Raw genomic sequence first — 23,407 nt, forward strand, 5'->3', positions numbered from 1 at the left:
ACATCAAAGAAGATGACATAATATGTTAAGTATCATATTACCAGGCTACAAGTCTAATACATTTTTATGGCTACCAAAATTATGTTGATGGTGTTAGCAATATAGTATATAAAAGTTTAAAAACGTTAACATATAATTCATATAGTTTGTGTAGTTTCTAATAAATTATTTTTGTTTGGATGTGTGGTTATGTGGCGGTGTATTATTCCTCTAGCTACTAATTAGTTATATTTTTTTCTATACTATTTCACAGTTTTTGTGTTTTGTATAATAGTCTTCTTTTTAGTTTTTTTTTTCTTATCTTTTAGTGATTTCTATTACACACATTTATAAAAACTTGAAACTATTGTGTGTAAAATACTGAATTCTCACAAATCTTTTGATCTTTTTTATTGGAAAAGATGAAATTGTACAAAATCACACTTTATCTTCACACAAAGAAATCAGATTTGTTCCAAAGTACATCTCTCTTCTTGCACTTACACATCACAGAGAATCTCTTTACTATATCTCTTTATGAAAAGAAAAGACAAGAAATAAAAACAACAGAGAATGTTCTCTCAATTTAAAACTTTGGTTTCAGACCCATTAATGAGTTTTATTCCTTTTATTATCTATCACTTTTGGTATGATAAATTTATTTCAATCCACAATATGCTTCTATTAATTCATCACCCCTTATCTCACATGGAATGAAGCATATTCACATTTCTTGTTCCACAAGTACCTTCACAAGTACCTTCCTTGATCTCTACTCAAGGAACTTCAAAGTAAGACCTTGACAACTTCATCATCTTCTTATATATACCACTTCTTGATTTATCTCTAAGAACCAAACATAAGCCAAAACCTAGTAGAAAAAAATGGGAGACCAAGGAGTACAACAAATGCAGCAGCCTGTTGTTGTGTATCCAACCGCATACACTAAACAGTATCCATCTCAATCTTCTTCTTCATCTTCCTCTGGCTCTCGCGGTTCTTTTGGTACGGTCTTCATAGTCCTAGCCGTAATCCTTGTCTTATCCGTTCTGGCTTGTGTCTTCGGGAGGCTATGCAACCGTGAGAGCCGTGCGGCTAAGCAGCAGCATAGCAAGCAACCAAAGCATGAGAAAGGGTCGTCTAAGAAGAGCCGTGAGATTCGGCCTGTGGACCGTGAGCCGAGGGAGAGAGGTGACTTGGAGTTTGGGTTGGATATGAAACGGCCTAAGCCTATTGAGAAACCCTCTGGAAGAGATCAGGGTGAGGATATAGAATTTGGATTTGATAACAAGCAACAAGAAAGAGGCGGACCTCCTCCTCCAGTTATTAAACATGGAGTGAGGTTCAAGTTACCGGAAAATGGAGACCATCATGCTAAAGGTGAAGTCAGACGTGGAGGTCCTGAATTTGAGTTCCGACCAAGACACTAATGAACTTGTTTTGTCCAAAAACAAACCACTTTATTTATGCTTATCATGTCTTAACTGCTTCTTTTGTGCATGTGTGTGTTTTTTTTTTCTCCTTTCCTGGCTTGATTTTATGGGTATGGAACTTATTTATTTTTAGAGCTGAAGCTATCAAACTTCTTTAGTCTCTTAGTGTTACATATACATCATTTTCTATGTAAATTCTGTAATAATCTTGGCAAAATTAAAGAATCAAAAGAGTTCTTCACTATTTTTCCTCGCTCAAAACAAAAACTGAAGGCACCTACCAAGAACTCATCTCAAAACAATACAAAAAAAAAGAATGGCTTTACATAGCTCAAGAAAAGAGGGAAGAGGTATGTATAACTTTCACCAGCTGTATGATTAGAACCGTCTGTTATTGAAAGGCCGAGTCTCTGATTCATTCCCTGAGAAATCAGAGGAGCTTATGACAGAGTGATCTCCACTATACATCCCTGTATCTGCACTATCGCCAGAACCAAACGCCATTTTCCTGAACTTCGTGATGTCTTGGTTGTACTGCCCTGAGTTATAAGTTGTGCTTTGCCCAACTTTGGTTCCGTTGCTAATGTCTCCCGAGTCTTCGTCACAGTCCAACGCTCTCACAACCTTTATATTTACCAAAATAAATTAGTTTCGTGCATAGTAAGCAAGACTTTTGTTGCTGAATATGATTACCTGAACCATGCGTGGACGTTTTGGACCAGAATGTCTAACGCATGCAGCGGCTGTCTCAATCATTCTGAAGACTTCATGCTCCACGTAATGTTTGTCGAGTCTTCTATCAATCAGTTCGCTGCAATCTCCTGTCTCAATGGCTTTTAGAAGCAGCGGACGTGCCTGTGAGAAGTCATGTATAAGTACTGCATGAGTAAACTAGAGCCAATCTTTTACTGTGATTTAAGAATATTTTTTTTTTTACCCATTCGACCAAACTCTCTTCTCCTAGAGGCTGATTCTGATCAACTGGTTTCCGTCCGGTTACAAGCTCTAAGAGAACAACACCAAAGGAGAAAACATCGGATCTATCAGTCAGTTTTCCACTTGATGCATATTCTGGCGCTAGGTACCTGAACATATAACATGTTAATTAAGTCTTGCATCCTTGTGACAAACCATAGGATCATTAAAGATTTGTGTTCAAGAATTGAGCATTGGAGTTTAGAGTTTTGTGATGAATGCTTACCCAAAGGTTCCCATAACCCTAGTTGATACATGAGTTTGTGTTGTATCATTGAGTCTAGCAAGTCCAAAATCAGCAACCTAAACAAGAAGAAACCAATAACAAGTCTCATCAACTAAGGCTTTACAGAGTCATATGATGCCATATTAAAAAAAAAAACAGAGAAGCTTTTTTTTATTACCTGAGCTTCATATTCATCATCCAGCAGAATGTTTGCTGACTTAATGTCCCTGTGAATGATTTTAGGATGACCTGTTAAAAAAACAAGAATGTGACTCTGCCTTATTGTTTTGTGAAGTATATGTTTCTAAACAAATGGATAAGTAACTACTTACAGTCTTCATGCAGATACGCCAACCCTTTGGCTGATCCTATAGCGATCCTTACTCTCTTAGACCACTCTAACACAGGCCTTCCCCTACCTGTCAAGAAAAAAACGTGTTCTTTTGAGTCAGTCTAACACATAATTCACAACACTTTAGTATAAAACCATTTAATTACCGTGCAAATGATGCTCCAACGTCTGATTAGAAACATACTCATAGATAAGCAATCTATGCTGATCCGAAATACAGTAACCAACCAGAGAAACCAAATGCCGATGATGAACACGGCTGATGATCTCAACCTCTGCCTTGAACTCACGGTCTCCCTGTCCGCTTCCAGCTTTAAGCTGCTTCACCGCAACAACTTTACCATCGTGCAACGTGCCTTTGTAGACGCATCCAAACCCTCCTTCTCCGAGAATGTTGTGACGAGCAAAGCCTTGAGTAATCTCCGCAAGCTCCTCGTAACTGAAATGAGTCTGGCCGGTTCCGAGGATCGCAGAGTCATTGGATTGATGACCTCTTTGGCTACCGTAGCTGTTTCCCGTATAGGAATATTGCTGCTGCTGCTGTGAGTTGGACATTGAACCGCTAGGTCCAGAGTGTATTTTACTAGGGTCTTGTCCGTATAAGAATCCATCTACATTTTTCAAGAAAATTTAATCAAAGCTAAGAATAGAGATGAACAGAGAGACTAAGTTTAAAACAGAGATTTTTTTTACAAAACCTGACTTGACGGAGAAGTTAGGGTGTGGTAAGTAGTGTGAGTGAGCGTAGGCATCGATGTTTCTCTTCTTCTTTCTTCTCACTAAGAAGACAATGGCTATAAGGGCCAAGATGGCGACACCGGCGACAGCCATGCCGGCGACGGTCTTCCCTGGAGAGCTGTTACCATCGGTGTTGTTTGTTGGAGGCGTTTCTTTGGTAGGGACTGATGGAGGCACCAAGGGTCCACCGTGAGGTTTGGGTGGTGGGAGGAGCGAGCTCGACGGTGGAGAAAAAGATGGTGGTGATGGTGGGATTGGGGGAGAGTTTGTGGGGTCTGACGGTGGAGCCGGAGGTGAGTTGGTTGGTTCTGACGGTGTAGCCGGAGGAGGAGACTCCGATGGTGGTGGAGGAGGAGATTGAGCGTCTGGAGATGGAGGAGGGTTGTTGGATTCGTTTGGTGGAGCTGGTGGAGTGTCTGAATTCGCCGGAGGAGGAGAAGGAGTGTTTGTTGATGTTGGCGGCGGCGGAGAGTTGGTTGAGTCTGCCGGTGGAGAGTTAGAAGCTGGAGGCGGAGTGGCGGTTAACGGTGGTAGAAGCGAAGGTAGCGGAGGAAGCAGTGAATCGGGAGGAGGAGGAGGAGGTGACGGTGCTGGATCAGAGGGTGGCGGCGGTGATGAGTCAGACGGTGGAGGAGGAGAAGTCTCCGGCGGGGGAGCTGAATCGGCTGGTGGTGCCGGCGGTGAAGAAGTCGGGGAACCGCCGGAGTCTGACATATTTTTTTTTTTGCAGAAACAAGACTCAGAAAATAATGATCAATTGATGGAAACAATTGATTTTCAAATTAAAATGATCAAAGAAAATAAACCAAACTCAGAAAAGCACAGTAAGCGCCGATTAAATGCTTTCACTTTTCCTCTGAAGGAACAAAAAAAACTAGGGTTTATAATAAATATGCAGGACCTTTAATATCAGGTGGAGAAAATGCAAGCCATTAACCTCTATATCTCTCTCTCTCCCTCAGTTTCTTTTCCCGGAAAAAAGAAAGAAGAAGAAGAGAGAAATAAGAAAATATTTTTTTTTCTAAAAGGAATAATCTAACGAATTGACATGATGCGATGATAAGTTGTTGGCACGTCTCCTGTGCCCTCCCTCTTTCCTTTAATCTATTAAAAAAATACTCTATTTGTTCTTCGTATTGGCCCTTTTGTTTCTTTTGGGAATGTCACTCCTTCCTTGATTCCCGGGCTACCGCGCAAAATCAACGGGTTTTTCAAATGTTATTTCTTCGGGCTCTTCCACCTCACCCGAACCGGTAACGTCGAGTTGAAGCAAGCGGAGGAAGAGTGGTTAGAGCATTTTAATGCAGTTTCTAAACAGGGTTTTTAAAGAAAATCAGGCATTTAATTAAATGGAAACAAAATTAAAATTGAATAACCGATCCTGAATTCAGGCCTTTTGCGACCGATCACATGGGGTTTCTTACAACACGTGTCAGCATAAAATATTTTTGATTTTCTTTTCTCTTTCTTTTCTTCTCTTTCTCTCATCTTCTCTCGCGTTCTCCAGACGACGAAACCAATCGTCTCCTCCATTCAATCATCACTCCAGAAATCGTCTTTCCCTCTGTCGTCTTCTCCTCTCCGTCGTGAAGGGCACCTCTCCTCCGTTCAATCGGCGTCTTCTCCGTCTTTCCCTTCTGTCGTCTTCTCCTCTCCGTCGCGAAGGGAAGCGTCTCTCTCTCTTCTCTCGTCTTCTCCGTCGCTAAGGGTAGCGTCTCCTCCCTTCAATCGCCTTTCCCAATTGCTGCGACCCCATCTTCTCTCTCTTCTGACCGGTGAGATCCTTTTCATCTTCATACTTTATACGATTGATTTGGTGCTGATTAGATGATGAGATTGAACCTGGATTGTGTCTAAGCTTTGTTAGGATTGTGTTTCTCAATACCTAAGATACATTATAAATGTAGATTGTGAATCGCTTTGATGGATCGCTTTGAATGTTTATGAATCGGATTGATCCTTTTCTTAATGTTTATGAATCGCTTTGAATGTGTAACTCTTTGTAGTGCTTAACCGTATGAAGATTGTGAAGAACATCCAGAAGTTGGTGTCTGCTTCTAAACTTAGTATGTTTTGATATTTATGTTTCATGGCTGTGTGTTTCCTTAAATTACCATATTTGATTTAACTTTTGTTTCGGCTCTTTCATTGGAGGTCCTGTAAAAGCCCTGAAGTTTGTTTCGTGACTCAAAGCATGACATCTGCCTTCATGCTTTGCGCATTGTGGTTGAGGGTGCTGTCGCACAGGCTAAGACATCAACTTCTTCGAGAAGCAACCACTACCTGAGACAAGTAGTGTTTCTGTTTTATATTGGTTCTGTTTCGATGTTGTTTCTTGTTGTTCCCATTGTTATTTTTGCTCTGTATCAGGCGACTGAGTGTAATTCTCATTGTTATAATCTTTTTTTTATAAACCCTTTATTAAGAAACTCCAATGGAGGCACAAAATTGAACAGTTTTTTAACTAGAGTTTTTAACTCCACTAAGTACACTTATATACTTAAATAATCATTAAGAAACACTAATGGGTTTCTATGGATAAAGATGCTCTTAGTCCTTTAGCGGGCCTTAAATATAAATGAACCAGACACTTTTCTAAAGCCCATTAATAACTAATCACTCTAGCACTCCATATGTTTGCGTGGAAGCACCGTAGCTGTTAAGATTTAAAGGTTTCTACACTTAGATCTAGGGTTCAAATCCTAAACTATGCAATTTATTGCAGATTACAGAAAATTCAGGTTTCAAATACCGTAGAAAGTCAGAATCGTCTAGGTAAACTTTCTCATAATTGTAATATGTTTGTGTTCTTATATTGGACCATATTTGTATAAGACTATTTTTTTTTTCAAACATGAAATTGCGTACGTTCATTGAACGAAGCAAGTGCTTTCCATGTTTATTTCTTCATGTCTTCACTTAGGTATATCACGAAGCCCTTCATCTTGTGATATGTTAAATCACAAATAATTTTTTAGTAGTTTCAACTTCACAAAACAATATTAGCTGCGGTACGTAGTCGATACCAAGATAATCGCTAATACGCGGTAAACGGCTACTGTATGTTTGACGACAATCTTCTATAGTTCTATATTTTTCAAAAATCATGTAATTGAATAATTTCTTTCTCACTCGCTTTGATGATTTCTTCTGAGGGTGGCTTTGCATTTCGTACAATCGAAGCCATCTCCTGAAGCGCGCTGAGCAGCTTTTTGGAGGTTTTGATGGTGATCCCACGGATGAACCAAGAAAGCGGCGGTATATTAAATGGAGGATATGGCTCGAAGTAGTGGTTTATTGTAAGCTTTGACGCAACCCTTCCTCGGCCACCACTACATTTTTTATATTCTTCTGGACTCTTTGGTGACTTCTTTTTGCACAGCCGTTCTTGATCTACATATATAGGCTCCACTTTATAGTTGCCGTGGAACTCTTTCATCAACATTACTTTCCCTTTCTTATATTTTGTCTGTAAATAGGCTGAATTAGCTAGGTTTCATCAATACGAACACAAAGGTGTTGATTCTTGTGAGATAAAGCTTCTTACCGTAAGATCTTTTCTGTTTTCTACCATAGTTAGATGTATCGGGATGGATATAGTCGTCAGCGAAAGGAATTTATAAGCTACAGCTTTCTCCACCATGATGTCCCGCCTCGGACCATTCTCCTTCAAAACCTTTCTTGATGTGTTTCTCTAGATAACAAAATATATATATCAAGTATTGGCTATATTTAATACCACATTCGAATCATATATATAATGATCAGTAAAGAAAACCATTAGGTCGCGCCACTTATCATAATCGAAAAACGGACCGCCTTTTGGTTCAATCATCAATCCATAGAGTGTATCAGGAGCTGTTCCCACGGTCAATTCTATGTTCATATGGTAAAGACCCTTTTTATTTGTCACCTTCAAAGATATATAAAAAAAAGAAATTTCAAAGATCTTGTTCTTGATTCTACCATGGCAAAAACATCTGTGGGTATTGTATTTTGTTTGGTGATTTTTATCTTACCTTGATCTTGGGATGGGGATTATGCCACGGATGCTTCTTCTCTGCTTCATACCAAAGCCCTTGTTGTCTGATCGAATCTCTATAATCATAATATATCACATCCTTCTTCTTCTTCTTAAAATGAGCATTATTAGTGTCTTTCTCTGACGCCGACTTGGACTCGACATTTTCAGATCTCTTGGACTCGGCCTACATGAACAAAAATAAAAATGTGTTTTATATATATTTATTTGGCTTCATCGGGTCCTATATATGATTGATGAAATAAGCTGACATTAGGAGACTCTTGATTGTTCTGATTGATCCAGGCACCAAATCCAGGGAATACACCCATTTCTATTGGAAAGTTTAGCCTACCAAAACTGATGAGAGCAGGAGCAAATGAAGGATCTAAATTAAAGCTTGTGGATATATATTATGGTTTCTGTAATGTTAGTTAAAGTATTATTCTGCATCTTGAGAGAATGTTGTACGTTAAGTTTTATGCATGGCAGCTCAATTCTCGTGAATTACATAACGTACAAGCGAGATCTTTCTGAGGTTATAGGAGACCCATCAAAGTTTTCCTTTTTTTATGTACAATCCTTGAATCAACAACACGTAATTTATTAGGTTACTTTCTCAAGAAGCTTTACATACGGATAGCAGAGTCATTAGATTGCTTTTGATGACCCCTTAATTTGGCTCTCGTAGCTCTTTCCCATAGAGAAATGTTGCTGCTATGAGTTGTACATTGAACCACCGGGACCAGAGTATCCTTTACTAGGATCTTGTCCGCATAAGAACCCATTTACGTTTTCAAGCAAAGAAAAAAATGATATGCTGGTAAACTAAAGCTTTTTTTTTGAAACACATTCATTGAATAAAAAGGAAGAGGTTAGTTGGGGCCAATAAAAGCCTCACCAACAACCGCATTGACTACAACGTTTAATGCCTCTTTAGCCAAGCTATCAGCAATACCGTTTCTTTCCCGAGGGATCCAGCTAAACGAACAAGAAAGAAATTCAGAGGCAAAGATTACAATATCAGCAACAATACTATGGAGCTCTGAGACCACCAGGCCAGAGTTGAGGCACTTCACAAGTTGAGCCGAGTCCGACTCTAATCTTATACTTCGGAGACCACGACGACGACATGATAGTATGGCTTCCCACATCGTCAAACCTTCAGCAACCAGAGGGGAGGTGACGAAGGCTGCTTGATCTTGGAACTCTTGGTTGTTCGGAGCCGAGAGGATAACCCACCCTAAACCTGCAACGTTTGAAGAGAGGGACCAAGCCGCATCCGTTCTAACCACCATTACATCTTCTTCTCCTAATGCGATAGGCCTGTAACTCTGTTTTGAGCTTTTAACTTCCGGTTTGATGTTGATGCTCCATTCGCGTGCCAATTTGATAGCTGAAGAGAGCGCTTCCTCCGGAGAAACTGAGAATTCTTCGAATACAAATCTGTTTCTTGCATTCCATATTGACCATAGTATCCATGGAAAGAGGGACCCCGATGTGATTCCAGTTGGAGGTAGACATTGTTGAGAACATAGCATCGACCAGCTCATCATCAAATCTATGATTCCTCTATAATCCAGTGTAGTAGTAAAGGGGGCTAGTTGCCAGATCCTTTCAGCATACGGGCACTGGAAGAGAAGATGAAGTATAGATTTATTACTGCCACATCTCTTGCACTTTGGGTCAGCGTCGATGTGTCTTTCCACTAGTCGCTCACCCACAGGGAGGGCTCGCTTTAGGATTTTCCAGGCGAAATGTTTAACCTTGGGGGCACATTCTAGGCTCCACACATTCTTCTTCCAATTAAACTCTGCATTCGGCGCCTCAGCTTCGTCTTCATCAGCAACTGCTGCATAATAGCCTGATTTTGCAGTGTATAGTCCTGTTTTGGTTCCCAACCAGATAAATTTGTCTGGAACCCCGGTGAGACTCGGCTTAATGCATCGGATCTTCTCTTCATACTCCGGGAGGAGGGCTTGTATACGCTCTAGGTTCCATGAAGCATCATCAGCATAAAGAAGGTCAGAGACCCGCAGATTTGCTGAATCTTCTGTGGGAGGGCCCATTGGACGCTCTTGTTTAGTCAAGCTGAGCCATGGATCGTGCCATATGCTGATGTCGTTCCCGTTTCCAACTGCCCAACCAGAGTGTTGTGTCATCAGGTCTTTTCCTATAATAAGTCCTCTCCAACCATGTGACATGACCGAAGGCTCACTAGCTTGAAGGAAATCCTTTTCAGGAAAATATTTCCCTTTAAGGACTTTACTCAGCAGACAGTTTGGATTGTGGATGAGGCGCCAACTGGTCTTGGCGAGAAGGGAGTCATTGAATTTCTGGAAATCTTTCATTCCGAGTCCACCAATGGCCTTTGGTTTGGCTAGGCTATCCCATGACACCCAAGTCATCTTCTTCACCCCATCATTGCTGTCCCACCAAAAGCGGGTGATGACAGATTGGATGCGTTTGCACAAGGAGACTGGTAGCTTGAAGTACGTCATCGAGTAAGATGGTATCGCAGAGAGTACGCTTTGAAGCATAACAAGTTTGCCGGCCGATGAGAGAAATCTGTTCGACCAACCTCGTGCCTTTTGCTGAATCCGGATGACTATCGACGAGAAGAGATCCCTTTTCCATCTACCAAACTGTTCAGGAAGCCCAAGGTACTTCCCTACACCCCCTTCCTTTTGTATTTGGAGCTTCTCTTTAAGCAAGGCTTTAGTAGCAGATGGGGTTCTTTTAGAAAACGCTACTGCCGATTTATCTTTGTTGATGACTTGTCCTGAAGCCATCTCATAATCATGGAGGATTGCCATAAGTGCTTCACAGTTGTCCTTGTTTGCACTGAGGAAAAACATTGTATCGTCCGCAAAGAGAAGATGGTTTACCCGTGGGATTCCTCGTGAAACTTGGATACCCTGGATGAGGTCATCTTGTTGCACCCGGCTACATAATCCCGAGAGAACTTCACTACACATGATGAATATGTAGGGAGAAAGAGGGTCTCCTTGGCGAATTCCTCTGCTCGGTACTACCTCCCCTCTAGGCAAGCCGTTAATGAGGAAGGAGTATGTAACCGATGAGATACACTGTATAATCATACTGATTAGGCTGCGGTAGAATCCCAACCGAGCCAGCACTAAGGCGATGAATTCCCATTCTAACCGGTCGTAAGCTTTACTCATGTCCGTCTTCACTGCCATAGCACATCGTTGTTCCGCCTGGGAGGTCTGGAGGTAGTGAAGAACCTCGTGAGTAATGAGCACATTATCTCCAATCGCCCGACCCAGCACGAAAGCAGACTGGTTCTCAGAAATCAGCTTTTCCATCAGAGGTTGGAGCCGGCGCGTGATGATCTTGGAGTATATCTTGTAGTACACGTTGCAAAGAGCAATGGGCCGGTAATCAGACACTTTCTGCGGGTTCGTGATCTTGGGTATAAGTCGGAGGTGGGTGTGGTTTACACCTTCTGGGAGCGGAGCGCCTCTGAAAAACTCCTGGACTTCTCTGACTATATCCGGTCCTAATGTATCCCAGTGTGTGTGGAAGAAGCCCGCAGAGAAACCATATGGCTCGGGGGCTTTATCGGCGTGTATGGAGAGTGCAGCGTCTTTGATTTCTGTGGCCGTAGGGATGCTCGTGAGTCTGGCGTTCTCTTCCTCAGAAACAATGGGGTGGAGGGCGCGGTTGACCGTATGCATTCTCTCGCCTGGACTGGAAGTAAAAAGTGTCTCAAAGTAGCTCCCGATTACCTCTACTATCTCTTCCTCCTTGCAGACCATTTGTCTTTCAGCATTTTCGAGCACCGAGAAGGCATTGGCTCTTTTACGGGTCTTTGTGATGGCGTGAAAAAATCCGGTGTTCCGGTCGCCAAGCTTCAGCCATAACAGCCTGCTCCGCTGTCTCCAGAAATCCTCCTCTGCGAGGTACGCTGCCGATAACTGGCTGGAAATCTCCTGGATCCTTTTCGTGTCCTCTGTAGAGCTCGACAGAGCATCATTCAGCTCTTTTTTCTTCTGCTCTGTCACCTTCTTGCTGTTCTGCTGTTGTGTTCGATTCCACAATGAGATGGCGCTTCTGGTATTAGCTAGCTTGTCCGTCTCTGGAGCAGAGGAATCGGCCGTCAAGGCGCTAGTAATCACTTGCTTCGCTTCATCGTTCTTGCATAGCCTCTGATCGTATCTGAATATACCCCGCCTGCGCTTTCCTCCTTTGTGAAAGAAAGTCATTAGTGGCTTGTGATCAGAACCCTCGAACCCAAGGTATTGGCAACGAGCTGATGGGAAAGCTTCGGCCCATTGGGTGTTTGAAGCGGCTCTATCCAACCTACAACGTACGACGTCATCACCCCGCTTGCCTCTCCAGGATAGAGGATCCCCTGTATGTTGAAGATCAAACAAATCTCCTTCGGAAAAGAACATCCGAAAGTCGAGGAAGGATCCTTTGGGGCGCTCGATACCCCCATCCTTTTCGTCTCCACACAGGATATCATTAAAGTCGCCGGTAATGTACCATGCCTCATCTCGTATCTCCGCAAGCTGTAGGAGGTATTCCCACAGTTGGCGTCTTTGGTTTTTATCCGTGCTACCATAGATGAAAGAAGCATAAAAACGTCTGCCCTCAAATTCAATGACGGTGTCAATTACATTAGGGGTTGAAGAAATGACTTGCACATTAAGTTCCTGTCTCCAAAAAAGTCCTAATCCGCCTGCGTCGTGTCCCGTTGGCGGGACGAGATGGTTGCACTCATAGCGAAGACGATCCAGCTTCTTGAGCACAAAGTCATTGGGGTATTTTGATTCCATGATGAAGATGATATCGGGATCAAACTTTTTTGATATCTCTCCCAATCTCCGAACTGTCCGGGGATTCCCCAAACCCTGACAGTTCCAGCTTGCTATAGCTAAGGAGCGGGGTTGGATTGGATTCGAAAATCCATCCTACTCCTCATCGATGGTGGGACCATATTACAGATGGGGACATTGTCCGAGTTAGTGTCTTCTCTTGATTGCGGAACCCCGCTTTTAGCTATAGCTTTCCTTCCTCGTGGCGCTTTAATGTTCTTTGCATTCTTTTTTGCAGGGCTGTCATCCCTTCCTGGCGCCACAGAGAGCTTCTTTCTGCAGTTTAGCGGTTTGGAATTGTTCACTTTCCTTAGCTTTGAGCTTACGCCAGCGAGAGAGAGAGGGCTGGCGTGCACTTTTTTCTTCCCAGGGGGTCTTCCTGGCTTCCGCTTCGGGGCCTGTGTAGTCTCAGTTGGCAGATTTGCTTGTTCACTAGCCTCGTCAAGAAGGGGGCCCAATATATCCATGATAGGGATTCTACTTGGTTGATCAGGCTCATTGTCATTTAGTGGTCCTAAACGGTTTGCAATTGGTACTCTCTCCTGGGAGTTTGAGAGGGGGGCTGGGGTTGGTTCTGTTTCCTCTATAGCCTGCAGACGAGCTTGTCTCACTCGCACAATTCGTGCCGCAGAGTCATCCAGTTTCTCCTGAGCTTCTGCCTGCCGGAGTCTCTCCTTTCTAACTGCACTCTCCGCAGGGTCCGCAGACGCAGTGTATTGAAGCAGTACTTCCCTGACCTCATCTCTTGCGGTTTCTAGTTCCTGCAGCGGGGGAGGAGTGTACTCAGCTTCCCGGGGGTCTCCCCTGTGGTTTATGAGGTGCTCATCTCTGAGTCCTCTACTCCCATTGGAAAAGGATCTCCCACGATCACCTCTTAGGTCCTCTCTTCTTTCTTTCTGCTGAGGTGATATGGCCGAGTGGGAATCCCCACTGAACATTGTATAGTTCCGACGAGAGGTGTAGTCTCTTCGGTGTGATTGGGAGTCCTCTCTCTGTCTGTAGTTCGGGTCTCTACCCCCCGCATTTTTGTGAGGTCCATCACGTCGGTAGGTTTCCTTGTTGTAATTGTTCGGAGGAGCAGCATGGCGGTGCTGAGACTGTTCTCTAGAGTAGGAGTTGCGGGATCTTTGCTGGTGCTCTGTTCTCTGGTATGGGGCGTATCGGTTCTCCCTCCTAGGTGAGTGTCTGTCGGGTCCTCCAGAAGCGTAGCTGTGGGGTCTAGGGGGATCTCTTTATTGGTAACAGAGTCCTTACTTCGTAGGGATTCTTCTTGGGCAGCGAGGAGAGCCTTCCTCTCGTGCTTGGCTTCCAAGCAATCTCTAACTTCATGATCAAGTTTGCAGCACTTGCTACAGTGTCGTTCAAGCTTTTCATAGACTAGGGTAGCCACCACTTCATCCCCATTAATGTACTCCACCACTGACGATTTAATGATTGGTAATCGTCCGTTAACATGAACTCTCATGCAGATCTGTTGGGGAGTAATATCAGCTTTCTCAAAGGTACCTAAGTCCCCTCCAGTACTCCGCGCAACTCCTTCAGTCCAAATATGAACTGGGATACCTTGGATTTTAATCCAAAACGGTATCATCGACGGAAAGGTAGGAGAAATGGTAGGTTCCCATCTTTGTAGTATCACCATCCACCGGGCATAGTGATAAGGTCGCTTGTCAAGCACCGCAATTAGATCCGACTCTAGTTCAAATTGAAACTGGAACATACCCATGCCCAAGTTTGAGCCAGTTGGGGGTATGTCTGTCTTCCAGTGATCCGTAAAGAAGGGAATCAAAGCCCAAACCTTCTGCATTGAAGGGTTTGTCACTCTCCCGATTAGCATCAGGGAGTGTTTTTGAGGGTTTGTGGGGGTAGTCGATTCAGAGATCTTGACTCTTCCGGTTCTAGGAGCTTCAGTAAATTCGAGGGCTACGCCCTTTCCTTTCTCCGCCGTTGACAGTCGCCGATGCATTCTGAGCTCGTTGAGGTTCCTCTTACTATCTGTCGCAAAGTTACGGTCCGAGGTCAGGCTGTAGTTGCACTTCGTAAAGATTGCTATCAGCCAGCTATCTTAAGTTCAGACCGAGCTGGAGACTGTAATCACAGTGAAAATAAGAGTATGCAGGAAACAAGTTGTAGTCACAACTGGACTTCGAGTTAATTTGGTCGGCCTCGAAACAGAGTGGTGTCTTCTCAGAAAACTGTAATCACAGTTAAAAGCTTGGTATAGTTGGAGACTTAGTACGACTGAGAGTTGAGGAGAGGGCAGCGGTCCTTCTTCTCAGTGCCTCTAGGGTCCATCGGAGCATTTGAGGACTTATCCATGGATGTCGGTAGTGTCTTCCGTGAGGGCTTCTGGTGGGAAGGGGCGGTGGTGGAGGTCCCTCCGACCCGAGTCGGGGGTGAGCCCGGTGAGTTGGAGATCAGAGCACCCCGCGGACCGATGGATAATGCCCAAAGTGGAGAATAATTTGAAAAGTTTAAGCTTTTACAGTAGATCTATAACCAATTTAGGAAAGAAATCGGCGGGTAAAGAGTGTCTGTCTACTTCAGAAAAGCTAGGGACCTTTCTAGGGAGCAGGGCCTGAGAGCGTTTTCCGTTCTATCCTGGTAAACTAAAGCTATAAAAGCTAAGCATAGAGATGATCAGAGAGATTAAAGCAGAGATTTTAAAACCTGACTTGACTGAGAAGTTAGGGTGTGCCAAGTACTGTGAGTGAGCGTAGCGATCAATGTTTCTCTTTTTTTTCTCTTACTAAGAACACAATGGCTTTAAGCCATGATGGCTACACCGGCCACAAACATACCGACCATTGTCTTCCTTTGATAGACGAAATTATCTTAGTTTTGTATTTGTTAAGATATACTTGCATTTAATTTTGACAAAATATAAATATTTATATGAAGTTGGCTAATTTTTCATACTAAGTTGTGAAAGTTTTCTTATTATCGCAATTATATGATTTTAAGTTATTTAACATAAGACGATTCAGAATGATACAATAAGACATGAATTTTTATAAGGCATATAAAATTAATGGCTGTAATATCGTCATCGAAAAAATTCTTACAATTTGCAGTAGCATAATTAACAAGTGTTAAGAAACAATAATGATGTTGATGATTTACATATATGATATGTACCAATTTTTAGTATCTTATTTTAGGAATCTTATAAAAAAAGCAAAAGGCTTATCATTAAGATTATACGTGTATAATAAGAAAATGCTACATCACATTTTTAACTAGGCCATGTTATTTTTTGTAAAGAATAAATACGGTGAAGATATATAAACAGAAATTTTAAAATGATTTTTAAATAATGTTTAGAAAATATTGACTTGATTTCGAAGAGGTATCCGAACATTCATCCGTTGGCATGATGGTGATGTCAAATAAGAGCAAGTGGAAGAAGAATCGATAATTCTCTGTGAATGATGGCTTATTCTGTGAACATTCAATCTTATGATATGTTAAAAGCACAAATAACTTTTAGGAGTTTCAACTTAAAAAAAACAAAACAATTTTCAGCTGCGGTAGTCGATACCAAAATAATCATACGCGAAAACAGTTTTTTTGTATGTTTACTAACAATCTTCTATATTTTCTAGAAATTATGTATTCAACAACATAGTTCTCTCTCGCTTTGATGGCTTATTCTGAGGGAGGCCCTGCCTGTCGTAAAGAAAAAGCCATGTCCTGAAGCAAGTTGAGCATTTTTTTGGAGGTTTTGATGGTGAACCCACGGATGAACCAAGAAAGCGGAGGTAGATTTAATGGAGGATATGGCTGGAAGTATTGGTTTATTATAAGTTTTGACCCAATCCTTCCTTGGCCACCGCTACATCTTTTATATTCTTCTGGACTCTTTGGTAACCTCTTTTTGCACAACCGCTCTTGATCTACATATATAGGCTCCACTTTAAAGTTGCCGTGGAACTCTTTCATCGACATTACTTTCTCTTTCTTATATTTTGTCTGTCCAATAAGCTGAATTAGTTAGGTTTCATCAATATAAACACAAAGGTGTTGTTGATTCTTGCGAGAGAAAGCTTGTTACCGTAAGATCTTTTCTGTTTTCTTCCATAGTTAGATGTATCGGGATAGATATCGTCGTCAGCGAAAGGAAGTTATAAGCCATAGCTTTCTCTACCATGACGACCCGCTTCGGACCATTCTCCTTCAGAACCTTTCTTGATGTGTTTTTCTTGATAACAAACAAAAATATATATCACAGTTTCAAGTATTGGCTATATTTAATACCACATTCGAATCATATATATAATGATCAGCAAAGAAAACCATTAGGAAACGCCACTTCTCCGTATCGAAAAACGGCTCGTATTCAGTCATCACGTAGTAGACAATATTAGGAGTCGTTCCCACGGTCAATTCTATGTTCATATGGTAAAGACCCTTCTTATTTGTCATCTTCAAAGATCAAAAATATAAGAAAATTTAAGGATCTTGTTCTTGATTTTACCAAGGCAAAAAGATTTTGGGTATTGTATTGTGTTATGAGTGATTTTTTTACCTTGATCTTGGGAGGTGAATTATGCCATGGATGCTTCTTCTCTGCTTCATGCCAAAGTCCCTCTTGTCTCGTGTCCTCTTTTTCATCATAATATACCACCTCCTCCTCCTCCTTCTTCTTAGTAGTGTCTTTCTCTGACGCCGACTTAGATTCGCCATTTTCAGATCTCTGGGACTCGGCCTACATCAACATGCAGAATTAAAATTGCGTGTGATATTTATTTGGCTTCATCAGTCAGCTCCTATGATTGGTGATATAAGCTGACCTTAAGAGGCTGTTGACTGTTCAGATTGATCCAGCTACCAAATCCAGTGAACACACCCATTTTATATTCGAAAGTTTAGCCTACTAAAACTGATTAGAGCAAAAGTAAATGACGATCTAAAGCTTGTGTATATTATATGGTTTGCGGAATAGTATATTTTGCATCTTGAGAGAATAGTGTACGTTAAGTTTTATGTATGGCAGCTCAATTCTCGTGAATTACATGACGTGCAAGCGAGACCTTTCTGAGGAAAGAGGAGACCAATCAAAAAGCATGTTCCTTTTTAAGTACAGTCCTTGAATCAACAATACGTAATTTATTAGGATTACTTTCTCAAGAGGCTTTACATACGGATGATAGCAGATTCATTGGATTCCATTTGATGACCCCATAGAGGAATGTTGAACCAACGGGACCAGAGTATCCTCTACTAGGATCTTCTGTCCGTACAAAAACCAATCCACATTTTCAGCCATAAGTTATCATAGCAGAGCATAGAGATTAAAAAGAGATTTTTAAACCTGACTGGACAGAGAAGTTAGGTTGTGGCAAGTACTGTGAGTGAGCGTAGGCACGTCTCCTGTGCCCTCCCTCCTTTGATATTATAGGTTTTTCGTATTGGCCCTTTGTTTCTTTTGGGAATGTCACTCCTTCCTTAATTCCTGGGTTACCGCGCAAACTGACCGGAGTTTTCAAGTGTTATTTTTTGGATTCTTCGATCCGACCTAACCTGACCCGGTAACGTCGAACTAAAGTAAGTGGAAGAAAATAATGGTAACTAGATTCTGATCCGTCTTTTAAAGGGCGGGTATATTTTTTGTTTTAATTTAATTCTCATATTTATGTTTTCTTTGTGATTATATATATAATTTTTATAATCATATTTATGTATAAATCTTAAACAAAGTATATTTTATTAAATAATAACAATTTAAAAATTGATTCGGTATATTGCAGTCGAATCCGCTAACCCGCGGATTTCAATTTTGTTTCGTCTAAAACTGAAACTCGCGGGTTGAAAATTGAAAGTTGAAATCCGTGGGTTTAGTTAACCCATTGAGAAATATATTTTGATCCGTCCTTAAAAAGACATATATATATTTTGTTTTAAATTTAATTTTTGATATTTCTTTTTTTTTTCTGGTTATATTTGTATTTTTGTAATCATATTTGTGTATAAATTTTAATCAAAATATATTTTATTAAATAATAACGATTTAAAAATTGATCTGGTACGCACAGTTAAGGCTGGGTTTCGGGTCGAACTCGCCCTATTGACCCACCAACCCGCGGATTTTCAGTTTTTCTTTGGTTAAAAAATATGATCCGCACAATTCGCAAACAGATAATTTTGTACTCGCACCTGCTTCGCTTTAGTTATTATTAAAATATATTTATAATAAAAAATTCATACATGATTTAAATTCTAAATTATTATTTTAAAATTTCTGTATTTTTTTTTAATTTTAATTTTTTAAATAATTTGCGGATCGACAGGTAACCACGATCCAAAATCCACCAATCCACACTTATTTAATATATAATAATTCTGCCAATGTTCGTTTTTTCAATGTAAGAAAACATTGAGAAATATAAAAGTTCAGAAATTATAAATACCCGTTGAGAATATAACTGTTTTTTATAGTGTTGATGAAAAAAATTTCAGAATTTTTTTCAAATACAAATACCTGTTGAGAAATATAATTGTTTTTTCCTAGGTTTCTTTGGAACTGAGTTAAATCACCAAGAAACATAACTGTTTTTGAAAAATTGTAGCATGAATAATTTCTGAGAGAATTGAATGTTCATTAAAACTCAATAATAATAAACATATGACGTGGTTAGTAACAATATTAAAGTAGGTACAGTTATAAAAAATAAATAGAAGTTAGTTATTATTAATAGAATAAATAAATAATTAAACATAACATATATCAATATTTAGAAGGTGATTATAATTATTTAGATACAGTTATAAAATAATTAGGTGGACACAACTTATTAATATCAATCCATTAGAACCTTAGTCAAAAGAAAAAGTAGACACAATAACTAAACCGCTTACAAAAATGTATTATATATGTATATGTTGTTATCAGTTGTTAATATCAAATACGATCATCATTTATTCTTTTTGCTTTGTTATTAATATAACTGTCTAATAAAACTGAATTTGGAAAAGTGGGCTCCTAAAAATTTGGGATTACAGTGAATGTTACATGTATATATGTATAGTAAAAGGTCGTTATTTTTATATAATTAGTTTTATATTTATATATGAGTCCAATGTAATATTGATTATGTAGTAACATTTTTTGGACCAAACTAATATCAATATGACATACTTCAATTTTAATATTATTGATAGATATTTGTGTTTTTCTTTGTAATCATATTTTTTTAAAATGTTTTTTTTTTAAATCATTAGTAAGAAGCTTTGATTCATTCTATCAAAACAACAATATGACCTATTGATATAGATGTGGTCTAATTATTTTAATACAATTATTAAAATCTCTTATTAATTATTTAAAAAAATATTATACAAAGAAAAATATAAATATGACTAAAAACGCAAATATAAAAATTAAATTTCAAAAAATGTAAAATAAAAATTATACCCATTTTTTTTAAAACATGTCAGAATCTAGTAATTATATTAAATTTGTCATGTTGCATAACTAAACACATATTATTGGTGAACTACATATTCAGTGGCAGAGGTACCTTATAACCAAGGGGGTCAGATGACCCATATGGATTTTCCCAAAAAAATATTTTACATGTATTTTCCTTTTAAAATCTGATGAAATGCTGAAAATATATCACATTGACCCTTATAAAATATAGTTATATTAACAAATTGACACCAGTCAAAAGAAATGCTGCCTCCGCCACTTTACATATTGATAACAAATAGTTATGTTAGAGTAATAGTCAATAAATATATGAAAAAACAAATTGTATATATGACAGTAAACATATGCTTAATTATTAATAGGACAGTTATATTATGGTTATGTGCGATTAGTATTAAAAATTATCAACGGAAGCATGGCGGCCACTAAACACATTATACGTCCACGTTCAAAAAAAATTATCATATAGAAGCAAACGGTTAATTAGGAGCAAACGGTTACGTAAACTTGATATATACATTTTACTTTATCTCTGAATAAAAGAAATAAAATTAGACTAACATATATCAATTGGTCATACAGAAGAATTAATAGAATATATGAACTCTGCAGCTCTCTTGATGTTCATCGACAAAGTCGTCCCTAACCGTATTTTGCCGTTACGTATGTTGGAAGTGGAAGATTCCGGGAGTAGACACTAGCAGAGTTTCGAATACTATTTCAGCTTTCAGATTTATTTTAAATCAAAGTTGAAAAACAGAGTCACACAAATTATAAAAAAAATAAATTGAAATGAATGATTTAATATTCTTCCAAAAACTTTTTTGGCGGGTTTTAAATTTTAGAATATAAATGGACCAGAAACATTTCAAAGGTCCATTAATAGTTAAGTCCGTAATGTTCACTCATTTGTATAAGAATATACCAATTGTGTATGTTTTTTTTTATAAACCCTATCCACTGATCCGATTGGAAAGCACTTACTACAAAATTAGTGAACAAAAGTAGTGTTTTCCATATGTTTTCTTCCATGTCTTAATCTAGGTATAATGCATAGTCCTTCGTTAGTGCCGGTCTATTGGTTTACATTCCCTAAGCTAATTTATAATCTATACCTTTTGTATATTTTATCTAAAATTGTTAAACATATAATTTTTAACATAAATAAGTCAATCTCATCAAAAGTTATACAGGAAAACAATTTTTAAACACTAAAATATATATTTTCTTGTATTTTTCTTCCATAATTATTCAATAAATTCTGTAATCAAAAATCGAACTATTGTTGTATCAATCTATAACAAATTCGACATATTTAATCTTTATTGCGACATGTTAGATCGTTAGTATTTTTTAGTAATCTCATTTTTTAAAACTTTTTTCAGCTGAGACAGTCAATACTAGTCAATAATACGTGATAATTTTTTTGTGTATTTGATAACATTTTTTCTATTTTTTCCAAAAAATAAGAGTTTCAATTAACTTTCTATTTTTTCTTCTATTGATTGTCGAAAATATCTTTAGTTATTTAAACAAATTATCACTAATTGTGTATGAACGTATACTATTATTTAAAGAAATTTTCAAATTCAAACATAATGTCGTGTCGTGAAAGTATTATAACTGAAAATGACTGATAAATATTATTTTAACAATAGAAACTTCATCAATTATTTATAATAAACATTAATAAAATATAAAACTAAATAGAGTCTCATTTGATTAGATGTCTTAATTTACGGTTTTGGTTCTTTCAGCGGCCCAGCCATCCGTACACTCTTAGCCGTGTTCTGAAGCGCATTGAGCAGTTTTTTGGAGGTTTTGATGGTGCTCCCACGGATGTACCAAGAAAGCGGCGGTAGATTGAATGGAGGATATGGCTCAAAGTATTGATTTATTGTTAATTTTGACCCAATCTTTCCTTGGCCACCGCTACATTTTCTATATTCTTCCGGACTCTTTGGTAACCTCTTTTTGCACAAGCGTTCTTGATCTACATATACGGGCTCCACTTTATAGTTTCCCTCGAACACTTCCATCAACATTACTTTCTCTTTCTTATATTTTCCCTGTCATTAAGGTAAGTTAAGTACAAACACAAAGGTGTGTCGATTCTTGTGAGAGAAGCTTCTTACAGTAAGATCTTTTCTGTTTTCTTCCACAATTAGATGTAACGGGATAGGTATATACGTCAGCGAAAAGAAGTCATAAGCCACAGATCTCTCCACCTTGTAGACCCCCCTCGGGCCATCCTCCATCAAAACCTTTTTTGATTTGGTTATCTTGATAACGAACAAAAAACTATCAAGTCTCATGTATTGCTATATATTTATACCATTATTGGAATCATATAATGATCAGAAAGAAAACCATAAGGTTGCGCCAATTCTTCTCATCCAAAAACGAACTGCCGTGCGGATGAGTCAACCATAAGTGGATTAGTTCAGGCGGTGCCCCCAACGTCATTTCTAAGTTCATATGGTAAACACCCTTCTTATTAGTTGTCACCTTCAAAGATCAAAAATATAAGAAACTTTAAGGATCTTGTTCTTGATTCTATCAAGGCAAAAATATTTTGGGTATCATATTTTGTTTGGTGATTTTTTTCTTACCTTGACCTTGGGAGGGGGATTATGCCAAGGATGCTTCTTCTCTTCATCATGCCAAAGTATATCTTGTCTCATCTTCTCTTTTTCATCATAATATTCTTTCTTATTCTTCTTAGCAGGATCATTATTGTTAGTGTCTTTCTCTGACACCGACTTAGATTCGTCATTTTCAGATCCCTTGGCCTCGCCCTAGATCAACAAACAGATAAAAAAATTCCTTATATATCTATTTGACTTCCTCAGGTCCTCTGATTGATGATATAAGCTGACCTTAAGAGGCTGTTGACTGTTCTTACTGATCCAGCTACCAAATCTAGGGAATATACCCATTTTGTATTCGAAAGTTTAGCCTACCAAAACTGATGAGAGCAAGAGTAAATGACGATCTAAAGCTTGCGTATATATATTGTTGTTTCTGTAATGTTAGTTAGAGTATATTTATGCATGTTGAGAGAATGTTGTACGTTAAGTTTTATGCATGGCGAAACAATGAAGTGGGGAGCTCAATACTCGTCAATTACATGTCGTACAAGCGATAACAATTTCTTTATGTACAATCCTTGAATCAACAATAAGTAGGCAGATTTATTAGGGTTACAATCTTTACATACGGCAAAACAATGATGTTGGCAGCTCCATTCTCGTGAGTTTTTAACGTACAAGCAAGTGGCACCTAACTAAGGAGAGAATATTAAATATGGTACCATAACCCGGGTTTAAGCAAAACATAGAATCATGAGTTTGTAAAGAGTTTTTTTTTTGAATAACTCAGTGTATCCTGACACCTATCGAGGTGGA

The 23,407-nt window shown here is 39.1% G+C and overlaps 5 protein-coding genes and 1 long non-coding RNA gene across 6 annotated transcripts; 2 read left to right on the top strand and 4 right to left on the bottom strand.

Annotated features, from left to right (window-relative positions):
• The first annotated feature begins 588 nt into the window (after nt 1-588).
• On the top strand, nt 589-1,656 carry LOC108819743 (uncharacterized). The gene has a single exon (XM_018592786.2). The coding sequence runs from the start codon at nt 864-866 to the stop codon at nt 1,407-1,409; it is 546 nt and encodes a 181-aa protein (XP_018448288.1). The 5' UTR covers nt 589-863; the 3' UTR covers nt 1,410-1,656.
• Nucleotides 1,522-4,777, bottom strand: LOC108819567 (proline-rich receptor-like protein kinase PERK12). Its single transcript, XM_018592629.2, has 8 exons — nt 3,664-4,777; nt 3,112-3,576; nt 2,946-3,032; nt 2,792-2,862; nt 2,614-2,690; nt 2,350-2,497; nt 2,106-2,267; nt 1,522-2,036 (listed from the first exon to the last, which is right to left on the bottom strand). The coding sequence occupies exons 1-8, from the start codon at nt 4,415-4,417 to the stop codon at nt 1,791-1,793; spliced, it is 2,010 nt and encodes a 669-aa protein (XP_018448131.1). The 5' UTR covers nt 4,418-4,777; the 3' UTR covers nt 1,522-1,790.
• A 223-nt stretch (nt 4,778-5,000) lies between these two features.
• On the top strand, nt 5,001-6,124 carry LOC108821237 (uncharacterized). Its single transcript, XR_001944515.2, has 3 exons — nt 5,001-5,478; nt 5,710-5,769; nt 5,858-6,124. It is a non-coding gene; the product is annotated as an uncharacterized LOC108821237 (long non-coding RNA).
• A 521-nt stretch (nt 6,125-6,645) lies between these two features.
• On the bottom strand, nt 6,646-8,111 carry LOC108821186 (uncharacterized). The gene is made up of 5 exons (XM_018594232.2): nt 7,997-8,111; nt 7,723-7,911; nt 7,482-7,616; nt 7,251-7,397; nt 6,646-7,172 (listed from the first exon to the last, which is right to left on the bottom strand). Exons 1-5 carry the CDS (start codon nt 8,054-8,056, stop codon nt 6,801-6,803), a joined length of 903 nt encoding a protein of 300 aa, XP_018449734.1. The 5' UTR covers nt 8,057-8,111; the 3' UTR covers nt 6,646-6,800.
• Nucleotides 8,112-15,990: 7,879 nt separating this feature from the next.
• Nucleotides 15,991-17,467, bottom strand: LOC108819744 (uncharacterized). Its single transcript, XM_056991972.1, has 3 exons — nt 17,362-17,467; nt 17,097-17,276; nt 15,991-16,993 (listed from the first exon to the last, which is right to left on the bottom strand). The coding sequence occupies exons 1-3, from the start codon at nt 17,419-17,421 to the stop codon at nt 16,802-16,804; spliced, it is 432 nt and encodes a 143-aa protein (XP_056847952.1). The 5' UTR covers nt 17,422-17,467; the 3' UTR covers nt 15,991-16,801.
• A 4,169-nt stretch (nt 17,468-21,636) lies between these two features.
• On the bottom strand, nt 21,637-23,036 carry LOC108821230 (uncharacterized). Its single transcript, XM_018594276.2, has 5 exons — nt 22,880-23,036; nt 22,613-22,798; nt 22,371-22,508; nt 22,136-22,282; nt 21,637-22,069 (listed from the first exon to the last, which is right to left on the bottom strand). The coding sequence occupies exons 1-5, from the start codon at nt 22,937-22,939 to the stop codon at nt 21,737-21,739; spliced, it is 864 nt and encodes a 287-aa protein (XP_018449778.1). The 5' UTR covers nt 22,940-23,036; the 3' UTR covers nt 21,637-21,736.
• Nucleotides 23,037-23,407: the final 371 nt, after the last annotated feature.

The sequence above is a fragment of the Raphanus sativus genome, chromosome 8, assembly GCF_000801105.2.
Source record: "Raphanus sativus cultivar WK10039 chromosome 8, ASM80110v3, whole genome shotgun sequence".
Taxonomy (NCBI): Eukaryota; Viridiplantae; Streptophyta; class Magnoliopsida; order Brassicales; family Brassicaceae; genus Raphanus; species Raphanus sativus.

What these genes read in the sequence shown, in the direction of transcription:
- LOC108819743 (XM_018592786.2), top strand. Translation starts at nt 864, where the DNA reads ATGGGAGACCAAGGAGTACAACAAATGCAGCAGCCTGTTGTTGTGTAT.
- LOC108819567 (XM_018592629.2), bottom strand. Translation starts at nt 4,417, where the DNA reads ATGTCAGACTCCGGCGGTTCCCCGACTTCTTCACCGCCGGCACCACCA. An exon ending in GTTGGAGCATCATTTGCACG is followed by an intron (nt 3,033 to 3,111) that starts GTAATTAAATGG and finishes TTTTCTTGACAG; the next exon opens with GTAGGGGAAGGCCTGTGTTA. An exon ending in ATGATGAATATGAAGCTCAG is followed by an intron (nt 2,691 to 2,791) that starts GTAATAAAAAAA and finishes CTTCTTGTTTAG; the next exon opens with GTTGCTGATTTTGGACTTGC.
- LOC108821186 (XM_018594232.2), bottom strand. Translation starts at nt 8,056, where the DNA reads ATGGGTGTATTCCCTGGATTTGGTGCCTGGATCAATCAGAACAATCAA. An exon ending in ATAAGTGGCGCGACCTAATG is followed by an intron (nt 7,398 to 7,481) that starts GTTTTCTTTACT and finishes TTTGTTATCTAG; the next exon opens with AGAAACACATCAAGAAAGGT. An exon ending in AAAACAGAAAAGATCTTACG is followed by an intron (nt 7,173 to 7,250) that starts GTAAGAAGCTTT and finishes GCCTATTTACAG; the next exon opens with ACAAAATATAAGAAAGGGAA.
- LOC108819744 (XM_056991972.1), bottom strand. Translation starts at nt 17,421, where the DNA reads ATGGGTGTGTTCACTGGATTTGGTAGCTGGATCAATCTGAACAGTCAA. An exon ending in ACAGTCAACAGCCTCTTAAG is followed by an intron (nt 17,277 to 17,361) that starts GTCAGCTTATAT and finishes ATGTTGATGTAG; the next exon opens with GCCGAGTCCCAGAGATCTGA. An exon ending in ATTCACCTCCCAAGATCAAG is followed by an intron (nt 16,994 to 17,096) that starts GTAAAAAAATCA and finishes TGATCTTTGAAG; the next exon opens with ATGACAAATAAGAAGGGTCT.
- LOC108821230 (XM_018594276.2), bottom strand. Translation starts at nt 22,939, where the DNA reads ATGGGTATATTCCCTAGATTTGGTAGCTGGATCAGTAAGAACAGTCAA. An exon ending in ATCCCCCTCCCAAGGTCAAG is followed by an intron (nt 22,509 to 22,612) that starts GTAAGAAAAAAA and finishes TGATCTTTGAAG; the next exon opens with GTGACAACTAATAAGAAGGG. An exon ending in AGAATTGGCGCAACCTTATG is followed by an intron (nt 22,283 to 22,370) that starts GTTTTCTTTCTG and finishes TTCGTTATCAAG; the next exon opens with ATAACCAAATCAAAAAAGGT.